The 19,620-nt window shown below is 36.5% G+C and overlaps 6 protein-coding genes across 7 annotated transcripts; 1 reads left to right on the plus strand and 5 right to left on the minus strand.

Moving 5' to 3' along the window:
* Positions 1 to 776: 776 nt before the first annotated feature.
* Positions 777 to 2,972, plus strand: LOC17879954. The gene is made up of 7 exons (XM_023778734.1): positions 777 to 885; positions 1,263 to 1,729; positions 1,830 to 2,041; positions 2,138 to 2,218; positions 2,313 to 2,388; positions 2,482 to 2,565; positions 2,648 to 2,972. Exons 2-7 carry the CDS (start codon positions 1,288 to 1,290, stop codon positions 2,755 to 2,757), a joined length of 1,005 nt encoding a protein of 334 aa, XP_023634502.1. The 5' UTR covers positions 777 to 885; positions 1,263 to 1,287; the 3' UTR covers positions 2,758 to 2,972.
* A 452-nt stretch (positions 2,973 to 3,424) lies between these two features.
* Positions 3,425 to 4,499, minus strand: LOC17879816 (jacalin-related lectin 45). Its single transcript, XM_023778042.1, has 3 exons — positions 4,319 to 4,499; positions 3,780 to 4,177; positions 3,425 to 3,685 (listed from the first exon to the last, which is right to left on the minus strand). The coding sequence occupies exons 1-3, from the start codon at positions 4,497 to 4,499 to the stop codon at positions 3,425 to 3,427; spliced, it is 840 nt and encodes a 279-aa protein (XP_023633810.1).
* A 1,573-nt stretch (positions 4,500 to 6,072) lies between these two features.
* On the minus strand, positions 6,073 to 8,942 carry LOC17878096 (jacalin-related lectin 45). The gene is made up of 6 exons (XM_023779160.1): positions 8,783 to 8,942; positions 7,957 to 8,153; positions 7,728 to 7,847; positions 7,136 to 7,576; positions 6,605 to 7,054; positions 6,073 to 6,521 (listed from the first exon to the last, which is right to left on the minus strand). Exons 2-6 carry the CDS (start codon positions 8,143 to 8,145, stop codon positions 6,213 to 6,215), a joined length of 1,509 nt encoding a protein of 502 aa, XP_023634928.1. The 5' UTR covers positions 8,146 to 8,153; positions 8,783 to 8,942; the 3' UTR covers positions 6,073 to 6,212.
* Positions 8,943 to 9,443: 501 nt separating this feature from the next.
* On the minus strand, positions 9,444 to 12,237 carry LOC17878258 (probable leucine-rich repeat receptor-like protein kinase At5g63930). Its single transcript, XM_006285804.2, has 4 exons — positions 11,508 to 12,237; positions 11,105 to 11,365; positions 10,128 to 11,015; positions 9,444 to 10,052 (listed from the first exon to the last, which is right to left on the minus strand). Exons 1-4 carry the CDS (start codon positions 11,935 to 11,937, stop codon positions 9,571 to 9,573), a joined length of 2,061 nt encoding a protein of 686 aa, XP_006285866.1. The 5' UTR covers positions 11,938 to 12,237; the 3' UTR covers positions 9,444 to 9,570.
* A 1,875-nt stretch (positions 12,238 to 14,112) lies between these two features.
* LOC17879545 (probable tRNA N6-adenosine threonylcarbamoyltransferase) lies at positions 14,113 to 15,973 on the minus strand. 2 transcript variants are annotated; one of them, XM_006283952.2, is made up of 4 exons: positions 15,861 to 15,973; positions 14,976 to 15,553; positions 14,735 to 14,890; positions 14,113 to 14,637 (listed from the first exon to the last, which is right to left on the minus strand). In XM_006283952.2, exons 2-4 carry the CDS (start codon positions 15,531 to 15,533, stop codon positions 14,290 to 14,292), a joined length of 1,062 nt encoding a protein of 353 aa, XP_006284014.1. In that variant the 5' UTR covers positions 15,534 to 15,553; positions 15,861 to 15,973; the 3' UTR covers positions 14,113 to 14,289. The 2 variants fall into 2 exon arrangements, with proteins under 2 accessions (XP_006284014.1, XP_023634520.1); XM_023778752.1 differs by having other exon boundaries at positions 14,976 to 15,557; positions 15,861 to 15,972.
* Positions 15,974 to 16,777: 804 nt separating this feature from the next.
* On the minus strand, positions 16,778 to 18,553 carry LOC17877869 (cytochrome P450 93A3). The gene has a single exon (XM_006286131.2). It carries the CDS (start codon positions 18,490 to 18,492, stop codon positions 16,933 to 16,935), a length of 1,560 nt encoding a protein of 519 aa, XP_006286193.1. The 5' UTR covers positions 18,493 to 18,553; the 3' UTR covers positions 16,778 to 16,932.
* Between the last annotated feature and the right edge of the window lie 1,067 nt (positions 18,554 to 19,620).

The raw sequence follows: 19,620 nt of genomic DNA on the forward strand, positions 1-19,620 counted from the left end.
TCTATATATGTTGTATCTGGTTTACTCTTTTAAGGGGTTTAGTTGGACTTTTGAATGTTCTTTGAAACCCATATGCATTTGACTCTAATAAAGGATGACATTTCCTAATTCTCTTTTCGTTATGTTTCACAAGTCTAGCATGAGTCGTCGCTCCTTTGTATATATTAATCAACTAGATGATATTATCAAAAAATGGAAACTCAGAATATTCTCTCAGTGTGTAACCACAACGAAGTGTTTCTATAGTAGACTTGTTGAACCTAAGCACCGTACCATAGTCTAGCTTTGTGTTCTCAAGCAGCATGTAAATACTCCAAGCTCACCCTCTGCTCTAAAAGTCTCCATATACTGAAACTGGCCCGTACTCTTACACAAGCATTGATTTACACACAGATGCTTTAAGATTATGTAATCTGCATGGTTTCTTTATTGAGTATGTCTGCAACGCCAGGTCGATCTCAAATGTAGAGTAAGAGCAAAATGGACTTACGTATCTTTTTTTCAGTTGATATTGTGGGCTCTTCGTTATCTTTAACATATAACTTAAGATAGTAAAATGTTATTTTTAGTATAGGGAAACATTATCTATCTATACATTAAATAGATTTAACAAAGATAGTAAAAATATTAAAAGTTATGCCACGTTTAGACATAAATCTGTGACTTTAGAAATAAAGAAGAGCAAAGAGCAAAATTACAGGACCGGTGTCCGAGCCCAAACCATTCAGCCAATCACAACGCGACTTCTGTAAAACACAGAGTTCCTGAAGATAAATAACAATTCTCAGTTCTTACAACAATATTTATAACTCGAGACTCGAGCTCTCTCTCTCTCTCTCGTCTTTCGAATTTTGTTTGTAAAATCCCGATCGTTGTTTGATTGAGGTATGTCGATGATCTTTTCGATCAATCTCTTCCAATTTTGTTGTTTGATTATGGTTTTGTGTTTTTGAGATACTCAATTTGGGGTTTTCTCGTTAGGGTTTTGTAATTTTTGTTTCATTTTTCCGATTTGGAATTAGCTAAGATACTCTTCTTTTGTAGTTTGGTGAGTTGTGGTCTGGAATTTGAGATTTTTTTTTGTTTTCATTTGATGTTGTTGTCTGGATAGCAATTTTGATGAACATGTAAATTTACAGATTACTGGAATATAATATGTGATATCGTGTTTGATTACATATACTACTACTTCCTTGATCTTCATGTTATTGTAAACTTGTTTGCTTTCTCTCATGGATTATGTTATTTGTTTTGTTTGGTAGTGTGTAGTTGAGTTATCCAGGGAAGATGAGAGGAGGTGGTAGAGATCCTTTTGGTGGTTTTGGAGGAGGCCCTTTTGGTGGTTTTGGAGGTGGCCCTTTTGGCGGATTTGGAGGAGGCTCTTTTGGTGGATTTGGAGGAGGACCATTAGGTCCTCCAAATCTAATGTCTGGTCTTTTCGGAGGAAGAGATCCGTTTGATGATCCTTTCTTCACCCAGCCTTTTGGTGGTGGTGGCATGTTTCCTTCCAACTTCTTTGGTCCCAGCATGAATCCTTTTGCGGAAATGCCTCGTCCTTCGGGTTTTCTTCTCAACAATCAGCCACCAGCACCGCGTATATCGCGTGGACCAATTATCGAAGAGATTGATTCGGATGACGAGAAAGAAGAAGGAGAAGAAGGGAGAACGAGTCTTGGGAAACATGGTAGGTCGAGCAGTGAGGCGGAAACTGAAGATGCTAGAGTGGAAGGTGATACTTCTTTTTGTTTTCTTTGTTGTCTACCTTAGTTATGAAGGGGGATAGAATTTGATTGTTCTTTGGAACTGACTGTGTTTTGTGTTTGCTGTAGAGAGAAGGAACCGACATTTGCAAAACATGAATGCTAATGCGGAGAGAAGGAACACACAAGTGCAGAACATGAATGTGAATGCTATGGTGAACAATGGACAATGGCAACCACAAACCGGGAGCTATAGTTTTCACAGCTCGACTGTTACATACGGTGGTCAGAACGGCAACTACTATACTTCATCCAAGACCAGAAGAACAGGAAGTGATGGGGTAAGTTATTCACTTATACTAGTAATATATTTATATGTGTGTGTGTAAGAATGTTAGCTTATGCTTACTACTAAAACCGGTCTTATTGTGAAACAGTTAACTCTTGAAGAAAGCAGAGAGGCCAACACCGCAACGCGGGAAGCATCGCATAGGATTTCGAGAGGTCTTCATAACAAGGTAGTTTATAGTTTTATACATTCATAGCTGAGGATAATGAAATAGTTATCTTGCTTTGTTGGATCATATATAAGTGATCTTCTTATGCTTCCAGGGCCACACAGTTGCGCGTAGACTTAACTCAGATGGTCGTGTTGATACAACACAGACCTTGCACAATTTGAATGAAGGTAAGTAACACTCTCTCTTTAAGCTTCAGAAATATTCTATTGTTGATGAGAGATCCTTATATACCGTTTGCTTTCAATTGCAAAATTCTGCAGATGAGTTGGCTGGTTTTGAACAGACTTGGAGTGGAAATGCTAGAAGGCAAATGCTATTACCTGGTCGTTCTGGTTCCTTTGGCAGTAAGTATTCAAAATTACACCTTTTTTGTGTTGTACCTTCCTCTGGAAACACAGAGAAATCATTTCTTTGATTTTCTTACAGGTGGTCTGGTAAACAGAGAGCAACCAATGTTGCTTCCTTCGACTGATCCAAGTCCTTCTCATGCACAAGCAGAACCACCCCGGAGAACAAGAGGACATGGCAGAAACTAATCTAGGACGATATGTTCGGTTTCTAAAGGCTTTAGTGCATGTAACCAAAGACTTATTATTTTACTTAGGTTGCATCATTATTATAACTTGTATGATGACCTGAGGATGAGGGTTTTAATACTGCTCTCCTTGATGATAATTATATGTATCCTTTGGTACATTAATCAGTTCTTATTTTCAATTTTACAAAACTCCTAAATAATGGTTATGACTTATATGAGTGTGCTTCATAATTTGTTTTGGCTGTTCTTTTGTTGAAAATATACTACAAACTTTTTGAAAATCATACTTAAAGATATATAACAAAATCGTTTAACATGTATATTTGATATCCCAATAAAGTCAGGCTAGTGTTGTTATTTGTCTTTTCCCTTTGATAAAGTTGTAATGACTTTGGATTATCTTTATAATTCAACCGAACCAAAAAAACAAAAGTTTTCAATTTACTACTTTTGGAACAAAATAGACACCTTCCACAAAATACAAAATAGAAGGAAAAGTAAACGAATACAAAATCGAATATATTGTAGAAACGTACCACTTTATTCAAGGCATTTATAGTTAAGGTCTTAAGGAGAGCATAAGCAACAATGACGAAGTCAACACAACAAGATAAGTTAGTAATAGCCTTTCTCTTTGTTATTCTACCAAGGAAATATAAATAAGCTTAAGCATTATTGATTGGCGAAACATAAACACCAATTTGTCCAATAGAAAATCTAGATGACTTGCCATGGAACCCAACAATCTTGTGACTAGCTTCTCCCAACACAAACGATGTGCCCACATTCTCATAACCGTCTGTATAGGCTTTTAACACTTGATATGTAGCCTTGTTTGTCTTGAACTTAAGCATCGTTATACCAATGTACCCAGTGCCATAGTGTCCATGAACAGATGTGATGTATTCATCTTGAGAGAGCAAGATCTACAGTGACAAACGAAAAGACAAAATATAAAATTACATATATGAAACATTAGGTTTGGGTAATAGTTAATTTGAGAAGAGTGAAACGAGAGACATTTTCTTCTACGAACGGAAACTCGGAAGTATCACCGTGAGGTTCTCCTGATACAATCTCCGTTCCATTGACGTACTTAAACTTGACCATCTCCACAGACTCATGGTCTTGTTTTACTTTTATCTTACAAACGTTGTCGTGGATACCATCATCCCACTCGTCCCCGAAGTTCCCACCTCTTGCTTCTAGTTTTTTGACCGGAGGAGTTATCATCACCGCGAAATGTGCTCCGAGAGCATTGAGACGGTCAGGGAAAGACCTTCCTTGGAATCCGACAAGCTTATCAAACCCTTTTGCTTCTAGGACAAATCTAGTACCAACCGCTTTTCCAAATTCCTCACGGTCTCTCTCCACTGATGTTATGAAGGTTAAAGACGATATGAAACCACCTTCATCGTCGTAAGTTCCCTCCACGGATTTGATATATTCGTCATTTTCATAGTCAAGCACAAACTGCAAAAAGAAAAAAAAGGATTCATTAAACAAAAGATATAAAAAAGAATATGAATACAAGAAATCAAGATAATGTACCTCTTTACGTTGCTGTAATTTGTTGCCGTGAGAGAGAGTTATCAATTGGTTTCCCTTACCATACTCGATTTCAAGAGAGCTAACACGATCACTATCTTCTCCAACACACATTTTCCTCACAATGTCGTAAACACCATCATCAAATTCGTCTCCACTGTCACCACCGAAAGATCTCACTTTCTTTGACATTGTTATCCTAAAAGATTCACAAAACGTTGTTGAAGCAAAATAAAAAGTCAAGAACGGGAAGTAAATTCCAACAATATATAAATGAGAGGATCGAGACTTCATAAACATATATATATATATATATATGGAAGGAGAAATTAAAAAGAAGAGAGGTTGGTTTGTGACCTCTTTATCGCAGCTTTTCTGATTCTAGGAAGAAATGATGAAAGATTGAAAGTGATGAATGAGTCTGGTGGGTGTGTATGTGCATGTATATATATTGAAAGGATTTGGTACGTACACCGCTTGATATGTTACGTAACTACAATAATACTATTATTCTACAATTTTGTCATTTATTTTTGATATTTGTAAAATATTATGAGGTTAGAGAGAGTTGTAGAAAGATTTTTGATTTTTGGTTGGTTATCACTAGTTTTCTTATAATACCACTTGAGAGAGATATTCCTATGAATACTCATGAGTTTTATTTTTATTTTTGTTTTTTGCATGTTACAAATGATTTTTAAAATATATGTTTAAGAATATGAATGAGGCCATCATGCCTATGTTTAATGGCATCTAGTGTGTTAATAAATGTATGCAGGATTAAAGAATTAGTATATATAACATAACACACATATCGTGTAAAAATAACAGATTATGGGAAAATTAAGTACCAATACAAGTCAAGTCACCAAAACTCTCAATATGTCCATCTTTCTATTTTCTATATTTGAAGATTATGGAAAAGTAATAACCAAGTTTTTACAGTCGTAATCCACGCATACTCGCATATTACATGACATGATATACAACACGTCACAATTAGTCCACTAATAATTTGATTCTCATTTTGCTGCAATTTCTTTTTTTCTTTTTCTCATTGTAGTCGTAGAGTCATATAAAGACCATTTCTGTTTATAGAAAATAGTTAAATACCACAACGAGGTTAGCGTACAAAATGAATGAATGTGTCTACTGTCTACTCTCACTTTTTTTTTTGTTTTTTCTTGGCAATCTCTCTCACTTTTTTCTGTTTCTTTCGAATAAATTGTTTCTGGCGGGCGATTCGAGACTGATATTGTCGGTGGAGTGACTAGAGAGGCCTATTGTGGATCACATGTTTAACAAGTCGGATATATACTCATTCCTCGTACGTTACGAAGTCAAAATCATGCGTGGACAAAAGACAAAAGTAAGTGGCTCATTACTTTTTGGATTTGTCATTTTCTCTCTTGTCTGAAAAGAGATATTGAAGACAACTATTTCGTTGTTATTTCCGTATTTGAAAACAAATTACTGTAGATGACAAAAAAAGAAAACAAATTCCTGTTCGTATTGTGAACGATTTACAATTTTAGTAACCGTTTCTATTTCTAAAAAGTAGTTTAAATTTTATTGAAATTCATGCTTTTGATGCAACTTGCAAGAAACTTCGTAACTGTTTAGGTGAAAAAGTTTTCCACTTTGTGAATAATTGATTCTTACAATTTAAAAATCAGATTGCAATGAAGCATTGAAATACAATGTAGATAAATAATGAAACTCTGTAAGAATATAAAGCAATGAATCAAACTTCAATTTCTTTTTGGAAGAAAAAATGATAACTGGTGTAAATATTTATTCAAATTTAAGAGCCATAAGGCATACTGAAGGAGAAGGAGAGTACTAGGAGACCATGACAATAACATAATAAGGTAATTTAGGAGAGTCTAAACATATATAATAACTTTAAGGGTTACCTATTGGCTTGACGTAAACACCAATTTGTTTAAGAGTATCATATGCAGACCTGCCATGGAACCCAACAATCTTGTGACCTTCCATCCCCAGCACAAACGATTTGCCCTCATACTCGTAATCTTCACTTTCTTTTCCCAACACTTGATATGTACTCATGTTTGTGTTGAACTTAAGCATCGTAATGTACTTGTATCCAATCAGTTTAGTCACTTCACGCGACGGTCCAGAGAGTCTCAGTTTTTGACCGTAGTGTCCTTCAACGGATGTGATGTATTCATCTCCAAACCAAAGCTTAAACTACCAAAACAACATAACATTATGTTTATATAAAAAAATGTTCGTTGGTTAATTTAAGTTCGAGAATAGAGCAAAGCATATACCTCTTCTGTCTCATCAGTCGAGCTGATCTTCACGTGATCGCCTCCTTGAACAGTTTGGTACTTTCCATTGACGTACTCAAACTTGACCGACTTCACTACAGCGTGCTCGGTTGTTACTATTATCCTGTAAACACTGTCATGAAACCCATCATCCCACTCGCAACCATGTTCCCCACCTTTTGCTTCTAGTTTCTTCACGGGAGGAGCTTGCACCACAGCAAAATTTGCTCCGAGAGCAGTGATACGATTAGCGGAAGACCTCCCACGGAATCCGACAAGCTTATCATACCCTTCTGCCATGAGGACGAATTTAGTACCAACCGCTTTCCCAAACACCTCAGAGTCTCTACCCAGTGATGTTTTGAAGGTTAAAGACGAAACGAAACCATATCTATCGCAGAATCCCTCAACGGACTTAATGTATTCGTCTTTTCCATAGTCCAGCACAAACTACAGAACATGTGTAACATTAAGTAGTGAATAAAAAAAGAACATGAAATTCAAGAAACCAAAATGTATGTATGTATTTACCTCTTTACGTTCTTGTAGCTTTTTGCCGTGACGATGACTTATCAGTTGATTTCCATTAGCATATTCGAATTCAACAGAGCTTAAACGACCACCATCTTCTCCAACGCGCACTTTCCTCACACAGTCGTACACTCCATCGTCCCAAGAGACCCCAAGGAGCGCACCATGAGGCTCTAGTTGCTTAAAATCAGAAGAAACGAAGATAAAGTGAGCTCCAATACCGCAAAGAAATTCACCAAACCGACCATGGAGCCCGACAAGTTTCGTTCCGTTTTTGCCTTCTAACACGAACTCCTTGCTAAGCAACCCGGGCGTACCAAACACCGGAGATGTTCTCCCGTATGATGTCTTGAACTGAATCTCCGATACTGCATATTTATACCTTGGATCCTCACCAGATTTTGAAGTTGGTACAGTGAATTTTTCAAATGGAGGTACTAACTACAAAAAACAGAGCGAAAACAAAAAATAGAAAACAGAGCAATTAACAGATTCGTACAGCCATAGCAAAACAGAGTTAAAACAGAGCAATTAACAGATTCGTACAACCACAGCAAAACAGAGTTAAAACAGAGCAAAATAAAACAAGCACCTTGAATTTACTCAGGTCCGCGCAACTGGCGACGGTACGAGTCCCATAAATGTAATCATCTCTAACAGTTCCCCAGATCGATGTGATGTATTCATCTGGGTAGTTAACTTCAAACGCGGTCTTAAACGGAGAGAAATAACAGAGCACACAGAGCAAATTTTAAAAGCAAAGAAGATATATAAAACACGTAGAGAAAAGAGAATAATGTACAAAATATGTAAAGACAGACCTTTGTTAGTCTTCCTGTATTTTTCCCGTGTTCTCGTTGCACGACCGTTCCATCTTTCACGTACTCCATCTTGATATAGCCGATCCCCTGACAGCATTCTCCGACAATCACTTTCCTTACATAATCGTTAACACCATCGTCGAACAAGTCTCCACTGATGCCACCGTGATCTGGCACTCTTGTTGTCATTGTTTCTCCTGAAAATATTCAAGATTGGTTTTCTAGTATCAAAGAGCAAACTCAAGAACAAGGAGCAAAAATGTATAGATGAGAGTAGAGACTCAAATAAAAAAAGGGAATGTTAGGCGAAAACAAAACTAGAGAGAGTGATTTGTGACCTTTAGAAATTCTTAGCTCTTAGTCAAGGAATGTGTTTGTGTGAGTGATGAATGAGTTGTTGGGTTTATGTGTGTATTTATCCTGAAAATATTTTGGATGGATTTTTTTTTTTTTTTTTTCTCTTTCTACAATTTACTCATTTTCCTATATTTAGTGAAGAGTGTTGTAAGCTTAGAGATAATTTCTATGTAATTAATGGTGATATTCATGATTAAGTTACTAATGTTAATCCGTGACATTAAGACATATTCCAATTTGACTTTTTAAAAATGGGAATTAGTAAATACACGATAAAGATAAGAAAATTGAGCATGAGAAAAGACCATTTGTAACCGTTCGTTACAAGTCCATGAATCAAAAGATATGTAGACCTTAGTTTTAACATTACATGTTATCTAGTCAAACTATTAAAATCACAAAAGGCTGTAATAAAACAGAACATGACGGGACGACCAATATGCAACATATGAAATCCGAGTAAATTTACCTCCTTAGATCTCTTTCTTCGACTTCTAAATCCTCTCCAGCACCGGGATTCATTGTTGTTGTCTTCAGACTCAATACCCATTTCGAAATCAAGCCAAATAAAAAAACTCCCAAATCAACCCTAATCGCCTGTCTCGAGAGAGAGTATCGAGAGAGAAAGAGAGAAAGAAGAACATAATGAAAAACGACGTCATTTTAGGTTAAAATTTTGATTCTTATTTTCCATCTAAAACGACGTCGTTTCAAGATGTGTTATGTGGCAGATGACATGGAATCCACATCATCGATATTAGACAGATAATTAATCTTGTCAAACATTAAACATGTTCTTGTATTAATTAGCATGAAATGAAATCTTCAGCTACTAAATTTAAATTTTCAATAACCGCAAGAAGAATTTAGCATAATGGTAAATCAAATGTATGAAATTAAAGTAAGAAAACTTCACAGAAGAAAAAAAAAACTATCATGTAGTAGTTACTTTTATAAGTGAGATCTCATAGACTATTTAACATATAAGTGAGATCTCATAGACTAGTGGGAAAAATTCAATTTATAAACCGACCCGGTTCTTGGTCGTGTCTTCTTACCGTGCTCACATGATTTATTCCTATTGACCCGGTTCTTGGTCGTACTCATGTTCATTTATTTATATACATAAATTCAATTTATAAACCGACCCGGTTCTTGGTGGAGATAGACAAAACAAACAAAATCCAAACATACTATTTAACCGGAGAATTATACTACAACTCAAAAACAAACTTACTAACTACAAAACAGACTCATTCACTCTTTCCTCATACAGTTCATCTCCTGAAGCAATGTCTCTATATCAGGCCTATTGTTTGGTATCTCTTGTGTACAGCTTATCCCAATCCTCGCCATTGCAACCACCTCTGGTTTATCGAACGCTTCACGGAGATATTCATCGATGAACCCGTTGAGTTCTCCATTCCCAGCTGCAATTCTCAGTGAGCTTGTAAGCATGAGCTTCCCAGAGATTATCTGGAGTATGATGACTCCAAAGGCGAAAATGTCGGTTTTCTCGGTGAATTTTCCGGTTGTGACATATTCAGGAGCTAAATATCCCATTGCTGCACTTGTTTTGAGTGCTGAGAAGACCATATCATCTGCTAAAAGGTTGTGTAATCCCGAATCTGCAATTAGCGGGTTGAGCTGCTCATCGAGCAGGATTTTCTCGACAGATATGTTTCGATGAACTATTGTAGGCTTCTTCTGTTGATCACTTCCATGTAAGTAAGCAATACCTGCAAGAGATTTTTTTGTGTTTAGATACATTTTGTTCCTGCAACAATTCAAGAAGTGATACTCAAAGACTTAACCTTTTGCAATCCCTTTGATGATGGAGACTCTTGCAGACCAATCAAGAACATGATTAGTTTCTTGTTCTTGTAAATCAAGAAAATTTGAAAGCTTTCCTTTTGAAGCAAAATCATAGATGAGGAAACACTCTCCTCTGCCTCTAGAACAGCAAAATCCGCGTAGCTTTACTAAGTTTTCGTGTGACAGTGAAGATAAAAGCTTCAAACCGTTCATGAATTCGACTTCCTCATTCTTGCAACTGCTTATGTTGATGCTCCTGATAGCTACAGGAGAACCATCTCTGAGGACTCCTTTGAACACTGAGGTGAAGCTGTTTCTGCTCATCAGATTAGCTTCTGAGAAGCATTGTGTTGCAGATTCAATGTCCTCTAAGTTAAACCTGAAGCTACTATTAACAACAAAGAGATGAGGCTCTTGTGAGAACTCAGCTCCATTTCTGCTATCTCCAAGCGGATCCCATTCTTTAGTGTAGGCAAGACTCACGAGAGGCGATGCGCGGAAATCTTTTTGTTGATCGGTGCTTAGTCTTCCCTCGGAAAACTCTGGTGTGTTACTAATCTTTTGTTTCCTTCTTCTGTAGCGAAAGAAGGTTAATATACCGGCACCAATCAATGTTATAGTGACGGTAATCACGCTTGAAATCAACGCAACTTGAGCGAGTTTTGATGAGGATTTATGGCAATGTGTTTGATTGCAATGCTTCTGGAGATATACAGACTCAGAAATGTTGTGAAGACTTGATTTATCAGTGTCTATTTCACCTGGAGGCTGCTTGAATTCAATATTTGCTTGGTCGAAAGCAGAACAAGCTCTCAAAGAAGGGAAATCAATACCACATAATCCAGTGTTGTTCTCAAACTGGAATCTTCCATTCAACTTCTTGAGACCTTTCACAAAAACATATTAAAAGAGAAACCAAGTCAAGAAACTGAGAGACACGGTTTACAAAGACATTTCAAGAATCATCATCACTCACCAGTAGGTACAAAGCCAGAGAGAGTATTGTTTCGCAAGTCTAGAGTATCCAACTGAGGAATGTTGGCTAGGGTTTTTGGGATTAGACCTAACAGATAGTTGAAGCTCAAATCAAGCCTGTTTAACATACTCAAGTTTCCCAAACTCCAAGGAACCTCTCCGGTTAGTTTGTTGTGTTGCAGAGACAACACATTTAGTTTCTTCAAAGTTCCAATGCCATTTGGTAACTTCCCTGTTAGGCTGTTGCAGCAAAGATCCATAACTGCAACAAAAGACAAATAAATTAAAGTTCTGTGAAGTGTGGTTTAGGTAATTCAGCTATGTGTAGCTAAGCCAAATTTATTCCGGTTAATCTAAACCGATTTGGAATCTACCAGTATAGTAAAACATTGTAAGATACTAACCTTGCAAGCCAGCCATGGAGCCAATCTCTGCCGGAATCTCGCCGGAGAAGTTATTAACATTGAGATAAAGATCTGATAATTCAGTGAGATTCGTGATTTCTTGAGGTATCTCTCCAGAGAGACTATTGTAATGCAAGTAAAGACCTGACAAACATTTGAGCTCTGCAACTGCCGGAGACAATTTTCCGGTCAAACGTTTCCCTTGTAACGATATGTTTGCGACTTTCAGGTGCTGGTTACAGGCGATTCCTTCGAAAGATCCGTCACAAGGGTCGCCGTTAAACGTCCATGATCGGAGAAGCTTGTTCTCAGGGTCAAGCGACGATTTGAGCTCCATTAAAGCTTTCAGCTCTGCATTTCCTAAAACAGTTGGTGGAGCTGAAAAAAAGATTGAGAGAAGAACAAGTAACGTGACTCTTAAGGCAGCCATTCTTGTCTTTCTGAACTTATTTTTTTAGCTCATTTATATAGCAGAGTACTCTGTTTTATAGAGCAGAGTAATAAAGGAACGAAATTTATAGAGCAGAGTACTCTGTTTTGTTCTCTTTGCTATATTAAGAGAAAATAAAAACTTTTGGAGAGGGACATAACTTGAGAATCTAAGCTGGGTGTTTTGTCTGTTTCTCGGATTTGGAAAAACTCTATCTACCGCTCTCGTGATTAAAAGTTATTCCGGAGAATTTTCTGGTTTTTGGAGAGAAGAGGAAGAAGAGGAAGAAGAGAGGCTTAGCTGGTGTAAAGAGGGAAGACAACACAACGCATTGAATACACTGTCTGTGTGAGACAGAGACGTGTACTGCTTTTTGAAAAGGAAGGCCATATCTTTGATGACTTTTTTGGTAGAGTTTTTAACAGTTAATGTTCACATTTGTGAAGTGGTGATTGAGATGTAATTAGGTGTTTGTTTATTTATGTCTATTACTAGAGATCTTGGTTTACATCACTTTCTTTTGCATTGTCTTATGATTTAGACTCATTTTTTGCAACATTTTTAGTATATACTTCTAAGTTTTTGTTTTAAAACAAAACTAGTAAAACTCTATTTATTTTTATTTTTTTGCCTACGTAAAACTCTATTTATTATCATGCCTTAATTTGCGTATAAAACCCATTACATCTATGTATCATGTATGGTTATATAAATAAAAAAATTGGTAAAAGTGTAGGAGTGGCTTTGATGTGCGAAAACGATCTAACGAGTTTTAAGTTCATGTTTGGGCGATTGGCACTTTGGCTTGTAGTTCATAACTTTTGGAATCATTTCGAAACTTGGATCATCCTTTTGCTTCTTTGTCTATCTATCACTCCTTCGCATTCTCTGCACATGCCACGTGCACGTGTTTACTCCTGTATACGCATACACATACTACATATACGTGTATCCATATATAAACGAGTTGATTTTTGGTTTGGTATGTTTGATTAAAGAATGTTTTGTTTAGATCTATATTTCTAATAATGTTCTAATATGATTAGACTGTTTTAGTATTGTATATACGGCCTACAAAAGTCAATGATAATATCGAGATTTAGAGGACAATCATTCCACTAGCTCTTCTTCTAGCTAGTTAACTATGGACTATAAAATAAATTGATCTAGAGATGCGCTTATAGTTTGATGATACATACTATTCGCTGGTACATGTATTCAAAGTTTAAAACCTAACTTGGGTTTACTAGTACATGACAGTTTGACTAACTAGAAGAATCAAGAATCCAATGTGGGTCTCCAACATTTAGATATCTTTAGGTATGCTCTTTTATTTATACACAATTATTAAATTACATGTACGGTCAGCTAGTAATTTCCAGTTTTCTACTGTGTGTAACCGACAAAAATTAGTGAAGTAATCTCAATTAGACTATCTAAGAGCAATGCGAAAGCATAAAACCTTATCAAACGGGCCAATGGCTATTTTCAGCTCTTGTCTTGAGTACATGAACCAATTTTTCCAAAGAATCGTATTATATAGCTTACAACAATTTGAAGTTTTAAGATGTATACTAAACCTATCAGAGAAATATTTTTAAAAAATCATTTGTCTTTTATTTGTTGGCATTTGAAGATGGAGGAAAGAGGACTTTTGAGATGCTTTATCATTTCTTTAATTACTTTGACCTTTACTTGATTGTTTTACTACTACTTTTTGTCATTTTCTCTTTTTTTTTTTCTTCCAATCTCTACTTGTTTGAATGTAGATGATGTGTTCTTTTATAACTTTTGAAAGTTTTATACTGTCCTTTTTTTTTTTTTTATTGTTCTAGCTTCGTCATTAGATTTTTTATGTAATATATATACGCATACATCTACGAAGTATGAACACATTTATGTGTGATCTGATCTAGAACTCTAATCTCTCTAGAAGATTCAATGACTCTATCTATGCCTTTATGTTATACATTAGAAAAAGTACTTACTTTTAGTAGTGCTTCTTCTTTTCATAGCTGAATTTGTATGATTAAGGAAGACTAATGCACTAATCCCTCCACCATTCTCGGTAGACATGTTATTATAACTTTTATAACTTTTATAACTTTTAAAAGTTATTATATTATATTTAAGCAACTAAACTATAAAACGAAAAGCTCCAAATGCAACACAAAAAATTTGAACTTTAACAAAAGCTCACTTTGAAATTTGAAAGCGTTGTTACACACCCATCACAAAACTATTCTCAAATCATAATTTAACAATCGTATAATCTGACTAAATAAAACACATGTAAAGAGTCGAGAGATAATCAATCTCAAATTGGATGAAAAATGAAGAATGGATACAGAATCAATTAGCAGCAATGTTCTTATCACCAAGTACCAAGTCTTCTTTCTCTCGCCATACCGCATGAACCTCGTCTGTGCGAAACCGTTGTGTAAAGGTAGAGTCTTGGATCGGCGTTTCAGTACCGTTAACAAACGCGAGTAGACCCGTGTAAGCAATCATCGCTCCATTGTCGATACAGTAACGGTCATCCGTTGCAAATAGCTTTCCGTTACGTTCAGAGCACATAGTCCTCATCATGTCCTGCAAACGCTCGTTACACCCGACACCACCAACTATCAAAACGTCTTTCTTGTCACAATGCGCCATCGCTCTTTCAGTGATCTCAACCAACATTGCAAACACAGTTTCCTGCACGTTCAACAATCATAAATATTACTCTTAAATAGTCCAAAACTTTGCATTCATGTGGCAGGATTTATCATTTAAGAGCAAGTGATAGTCTTACTTGAAGGGAATAGCACAAGTCTGCTGGTGTGCACTCGTTATTTTTGAGTTTCTCCTCTGCGGTAGTTTCAATATAACTCAAGATTCCGCTGAACGATACATCCATACCTTTAACAGCATACGGAAGATCAATAAAGTTTTCTCCTTTCTTTGCAAGCTAGTAAAAATATAAAAACCGAGTTAACATTGTTCTTTAACCTTCACAGAACTGAGATTACTTTACACTCTCAGATGAAATATACCTGCTCAATGTTATAACCAGGGCTTGGATCATTAGAAAGCTTCAAGACTCTAGCAAACCGATCCAAACAATTGCCAACAGCAATATCAATGGTCTCACCAAAAATCCTGTATCTACCTTCACTATAAGCAATCACCTGAGTATTCCCACCACTCACATACAGAACAACAGGATCATCAGCTCCAGTAACTACTCTCCCCATCTCAATGTGAGCCACACAATGATTCACAGCAACAATAGGCTTTTTCCAAAGCTGTGACAACACCCTAACAACAATGGCTGAGACCTGCAACGGCGCTCCCATCCCAGGACCTTTCGTATAACAAATACAATCAATTTCTTCAGGAGTAACTTGAGAAGTTTCAAGAGCTGATTTGACTAAAGGAAGAACATGGTCAAGATGATGATGTGCAGTCTCTCTAGGAAGGAAACCGTGACCAGGCGGTGTTATATACGTATGCCGAGGATTCGCTAAGATTGTACCGTCTAATGTCACAATTCCAACTCCAATCTTGTTAGCTGAACCCTCAAAACCTATGGCTATCATCTTTTTCTTCATTTATTTGATTTAGACTGAAACTATCTACACATAGAAAAACAAATTTAGAACTAGGTGAATTAAAAACCCAAACTTCACTCGGAATCAATTCGAACTTAACACTAACTACAGCCTAAACGTTGAAGACGATGAACAAAATTACTTATTTCATGGATTAGTATTGGTATTGAGAGAGACCCAGCAATCGTATAACCTAAGATTCGTTTCCTCAGATGAGAGAGCCCTAAACCTTGGAAATTTTTTTAATCCTAAACCCAGAAACCAATTCCACTCGAGGCACAACACAACGACTCATGTACTCTAGTTTGAACTGAAATCAAAACTAACCTGAAGCTGCGTGATGGCCGGAATCAGAAGTAGCTCACAAAGCTCAAAGCTCAAAGCTAAACAAAATCAGACAGAGAGCTAAAGAAGAAGAAGATGGCGATGGAGGCGCCGGGAGCAGAAACGACGACGCTTGAGTTTCTCCCAGGAGGATGTGTAATACGACAGCGTTTCGTATGAAATAAAAAAGATATGAGCCTAGCCCATTTAGCTCCAATTTTGGGTTATGGTAAAACGGACGACGTTTGGGTTTTTCACCTAGATAATTGTTTTAGAATTGCTGATGATCTTGGTTTAATTAAACATTGATACCAAAAAAAAAGTATTCCAAGTTATTATCTATGTTTAATTGTTTCCTAACTCAGGAGAGCATGAAATAAAAAAAAAAGTTTAGGAAAACATTGATTCTTGATTTAGTAAATTGAGTTATTGACTCGGTTTATTTTTTTAATCGTCTAGATTCATTGATTGTTGCAAATTGTGAAAATTGTTGAATAAACAAATCTAGTATTTGATCAATTCTAAAGATCTTAATATGTAATTTTGATTATTATATAATGATAATAAATAGGAAACAGCATATGAAAATTAACAAAACAATATATAATAAATACCAAATGGTTGACTTATATATTTGGATATACATAGATGAGAGTAATTTTGTTTGGAAATTACTACTTACCATTATAAAGTGTTATATTTGACTACATACTTCTATTTTGGGCAAGATAATATCATCCTTTGCAATGCATTAATTTTTTTGGGGTCAAATTTTCATGCATTAATTATATCAATTTTATATTTCCTAAGATGTATTTTATTTGTATATACTATCAACATATGATTTTTGTGACTATAGGACCATTCTATATTATACTTTATGGCATCAATTATTTGGATACAAAATAAAGCATTATTACTGTAGTGAAAACTTCATTTTATTCAAATATAGCCACAAAAGTGACATTAACATACCAAAGCTTTTCACAAAACATGACCAAAAAGTAAAACTACAAACAGTAAGCAAGAAAACTTAATTCAACTTCCCCAGACCAAACTTCCCAAATTACTTAATTTAAGCTGTGTATAGTTTTGGATCAGACAACCTTGGAACAGGAATAGCCACGAGCGGAGACTTCAGCTTAAGAAGAAGCCCAACCTTCTCTTCAACCTCAAACTTGTGTCCTATAGGAGCTTTCCAATCAAAAGAGTGAAGAAGTGACGCAATGTTGAACAGAACAAGTCTCTCGGCCATGTTAATAGCCGCGCAAATCCTCCTCCCAGATCCAAAAGGCAAGTACTTGAAATCACCCCCATTGAAGTCAAGTGAGTTCTCCAAAAACCTCTCCGGTTTGAACTCGTTTGGTTCATCCCAATGCCTAGGATCTCTATGTATCGCCCAAACGTTGATGAATATCTTGGAGTCTTTAGGCACAGTGTATCCCGCAACCACCGAGGTTTCGCTGTTTTTGTGAGGAACAAGAAGAGGAATCGTAGGGTGAAGCCTAAGATTCTCTTTCATAACCGCTTGTAGATAAGGAAGCTTAGGTAGATGTGATTCTTCAATGATGTTGTCCCTTCCAACAACATGATCCAGTTCTTGTCGGATCTTGTTTAAAACTTCTGGTCTGGTTATGATTTCTGCCATGGAGAATTCTGATGCATTAACCGATGTGTCCACTCCACCAAGAACCATATCCATGAGGACAGCCTTGACATGAGTCAGCGAGAGTGGAGCTTTCTCATCATCGTCTTTGACTCTAAGCAAGTATTGCAAAAAATCTTCTTCTTCTTCGCTCTTATTTCCCACCATCTTGACATGACTCTCCATAACACGATCGAACAAGAGATCAAGCTTCTTCACATGGCCTTTCATCTGCTTAACCAATCCCTGGAAATCGAATCTTGAGAACAAGGGGAAGAAATCTGAGTAGTTTTGAGCCCCTTCAAGGTCGGAGATATCAGATATTAGGGTTTTGAGCTCATTTCCTAAGCTTCTTCTCTCATCTCCTTCAACGGTCGCTCCCCAAATCATTCGTGTCACGATGTTGAAGATGGAAAGGAAAATTTGTTCACCGAGGTTGACCGGAGAGCCGTGGCAGGCCATTTCCGACATGTAAACGATGGTCTGTCTTGTTTCTTCGCGCCGAATGGAGTAAGAAGCTTCAAGTGTAGGCGTAGTAAACATCTTCATGACGGATAGCTTACGGAGTCTCCTCCAATGGGTGCCGTAAGGAGACCGGAGGATGTCTTCTCCACCGTAAGTGTTGATCTTTCCAACTTCTGGGAGATCGTGGTTGGCGAAAGTGATGTCATGGGTTTTGAGAACCTCTCGAGCCATATCCGGGGAAGATACGACAATTGCGAGTTTGGATCCGAAGTGGATTTTCATGAGAGGGCCGTGTTTTAGGGTTAGGGCTTGGAATTGCGTGTGAAGGACGTCAAAATTTAGGAATGGGAGGTTCCCAATGATCGGCAGTGGCCAAGGTCCCGGAGGCAACGGTGGTGCGTTTTTGGATTTGAACTTCCCCTGAATCCAGAAGTAGCAAACAACGGCCAAGAGAGCAGCGGCAGTGAGCATCATAACGGAGCTGTGCAGATCTTCTGTGTTGATCATGTAAGACTTAGTTCCCATTTTTGTCTTCTGAGAAAGAATTGAAGATCTCACTGTGGTTAATAGTTTGGAAGGTTTTGTGTTGTTTGGTGGACATTTATGTAGTGTAGGATCGGAGATAGTGATTGCATTGTTTTTAATTTGTTTTTGTTATCCTAATCTATAATTTGCAAGAGTTTGAGGCTGGAGACACATCTACTTAAAGGGGTAAGCTAATTAGTATTAACCGACCCCATATTTTTTGTTGTTTTGCACCCGTTTCATTTTATCATTCGTTTCTTAAAAAGAAAAAAACTTATATGAGGTAAAAGCACATTTACTTTAAAATTCTAATATCCATATCATCCAGTGATGTAAATATATCGTAAATAATTAGAATCATGATCTAAGATATTGACCCCTCCAAGTGATAACTTAATGTGAGACCATATTTCGTAATTCTATACATAGAATACAAACCTACGCTCTGGTCAAAGTATAAACTTTACTCATATATGAAAGACCAAAAAAGAAAAACAGAGCAACCGAACATAGAAGAACCAAACCTATCATTTGGTTAGAAAAACCTTGTGCTTCAAACATGCCCATCAGTGGATGTGGATCTATCACTGCGTTTTGAATCTATTGTAGGTTTGTTTGCTCATTCTTATTGTGAGACTCATCACCGTAATTCGTCGTGTCCTTATTGAAGAAGTTGTTGAATATTTTAGATATTTTTCAATTATACTCTGAGATTATTAATAATAATCTATGATATTCACAAAATATACCAATATATATATATATATATATAATTGATAAAAATAAATACAACGCCAGTCTTGACTGAAGTCATATTCAATTGTTTAAGGATAATATATAGTATAAAACAAGAAAGAGCCAAACGAAGGTTTTGTGAATGGACAAGAGCACTGTCACTTGTGTTTCTTCTAAAACAAGTAATCCAGTTCACCCGAATGGTAGAGTTTCTCATCTCGGATTTTAACGGCAGTATCATTATGCATGCTCTCGTTTTAGTCTGTGTGTGTACATTAGTAACTTTTAAGTGTTACAGATTTTTAAATTATTGCGGTTTTATCATCACAGAATTAATAAACATAAATATATATACAAGGCATTAAATTTTTTAAACTTCAACCACAAAAAAAA

This window comes from Capsella rubella, unplaced genomic scaffold (assembly GCF_000375325.1).
Source record: "Capsella rubella cultivar Monte Gargano unplaced genomic scaffold, Caprub1_0 scaffold_7, whole genome shotgun sequence".
NCBI classification, from domain to species: domain Eukaryota; kingdom Viridiplantae; phylum Streptophyta; class Magnoliopsida; order Brassicales; family Brassicaceae; genus Capsella; species Capsella rubella.

Bases quoted from the DNA above. Each gene is read 5' to 3' on its own strand.
- LOC17878258 (XM_006285804.2), bottom strand. From the start codon at position 11,937: ATGGCTGCCTTAAGAGTCACGTTACTTGTTCTTCTCTCAATCTTTTTT. The intron at 11,366-11,507 runs GTTAGTATCTTA...CTTTTGTTGCAG, and splicing joins CTCCATGGCTGGCTTGCAAG to TTATGGATCTTTGCTGCAAC. The intron at 11,016-11,104 runs GTGAGTGATGAT...TTTTTGTGAAAG, and splicing joins CTCTGGCTTTGTACCTACTG to GTCTCAAGAAGTTGAATGGA.
- LOC17879816 (XM_023778042.1), bottom strand. From the start codon at position 4,499: ATGTCAAAGAAAGTGAGATCTTTCGGTGGTGACAGTGGAGACGAATTT. The intron at 4,178-4,318 runs GTAAAGAGGTAC...AGGGAACTTACG, and splicing joins CGGCAACAAATTACAGCAAC to ACGATGAAGGTGGTTTCATA. The intron at 3,686-3,779 runs GTCTCTCGTTTC...TTGTCACTGTAG, and splicing joins TTCCGTTCGTAGAAGAAAAT to ATCTTGCTCTCTCAAGATGA.
- LOC17879954 (XM_023778734.1), top strand. From the start codon at position 1,288: ATGAGAGGAGGTGGTAGAGATCCTTTTGGTGGTTTTGGAGGAGGCCCT. The intron at 2,389-2,481 runs GTAAGTAACACT...AAAATTCTGCAG, and splicing joins CTTGCACAATTTGAATGAAG to ATGAGTTGGCTGGTTTTGAA. The intron at 2,566-2,647 runs GTAAGTATTCAA...ATTTTCTTACAG, and splicing joins TCGTTCTGGTTCCTTTGGCA to GTGGTCTGGTAAACAGAGAG.
- LOC17879545 (XM_006283952.2), bottom strand. From the start codon at position 15,533: ATGAAGAAAAAGATGATAGCCATAGGTTTTGAGGGTTCAGCTAACAAG. The intron at 14,891-14,975 runs GTATATTTCATC...TATTTTTACTAG, and splicing joins CTGGTTATAACATTGAGCAG to CTTGCAAAGAAAGGAGAAAA. The intron at 14,638-14,734 runs GTAAGACTATCA...TTGAACGTGCAG, and splicing joins ACTTGTGCTATTCCCTTCAA to GAAACTGTGTTTGCAATGTT.
- LOC17877869 (XM_006286131.2), bottom strand. From the start codon at position 18,492: ATGGGAACTAAGTCTTACATGATCAACACAGAAGATCTGCACAGCTCC.
- LOC17878096 (XM_023779160.1), bottom strand. From the start codon at position 8,145: ATGACAACAAGAGTGCCAGATCACGGTGGCATCAGTGGAGACTTGTTC. The intron at 7,055-7,135 runs GTAAATACATAC...CATGTTCTGTAG, and splicing joins AGCTACAAGAACGTAAAGAG to TTTGTGCTGGACTATGGAAA. The intron at 6,522-6,604 runs GTATATGCTTTG...TTGTTTTGGTAG, and splicing joins CGACTGATGAGACAGAAGAG to TTTAAGCTTTGGTTTGGAGA.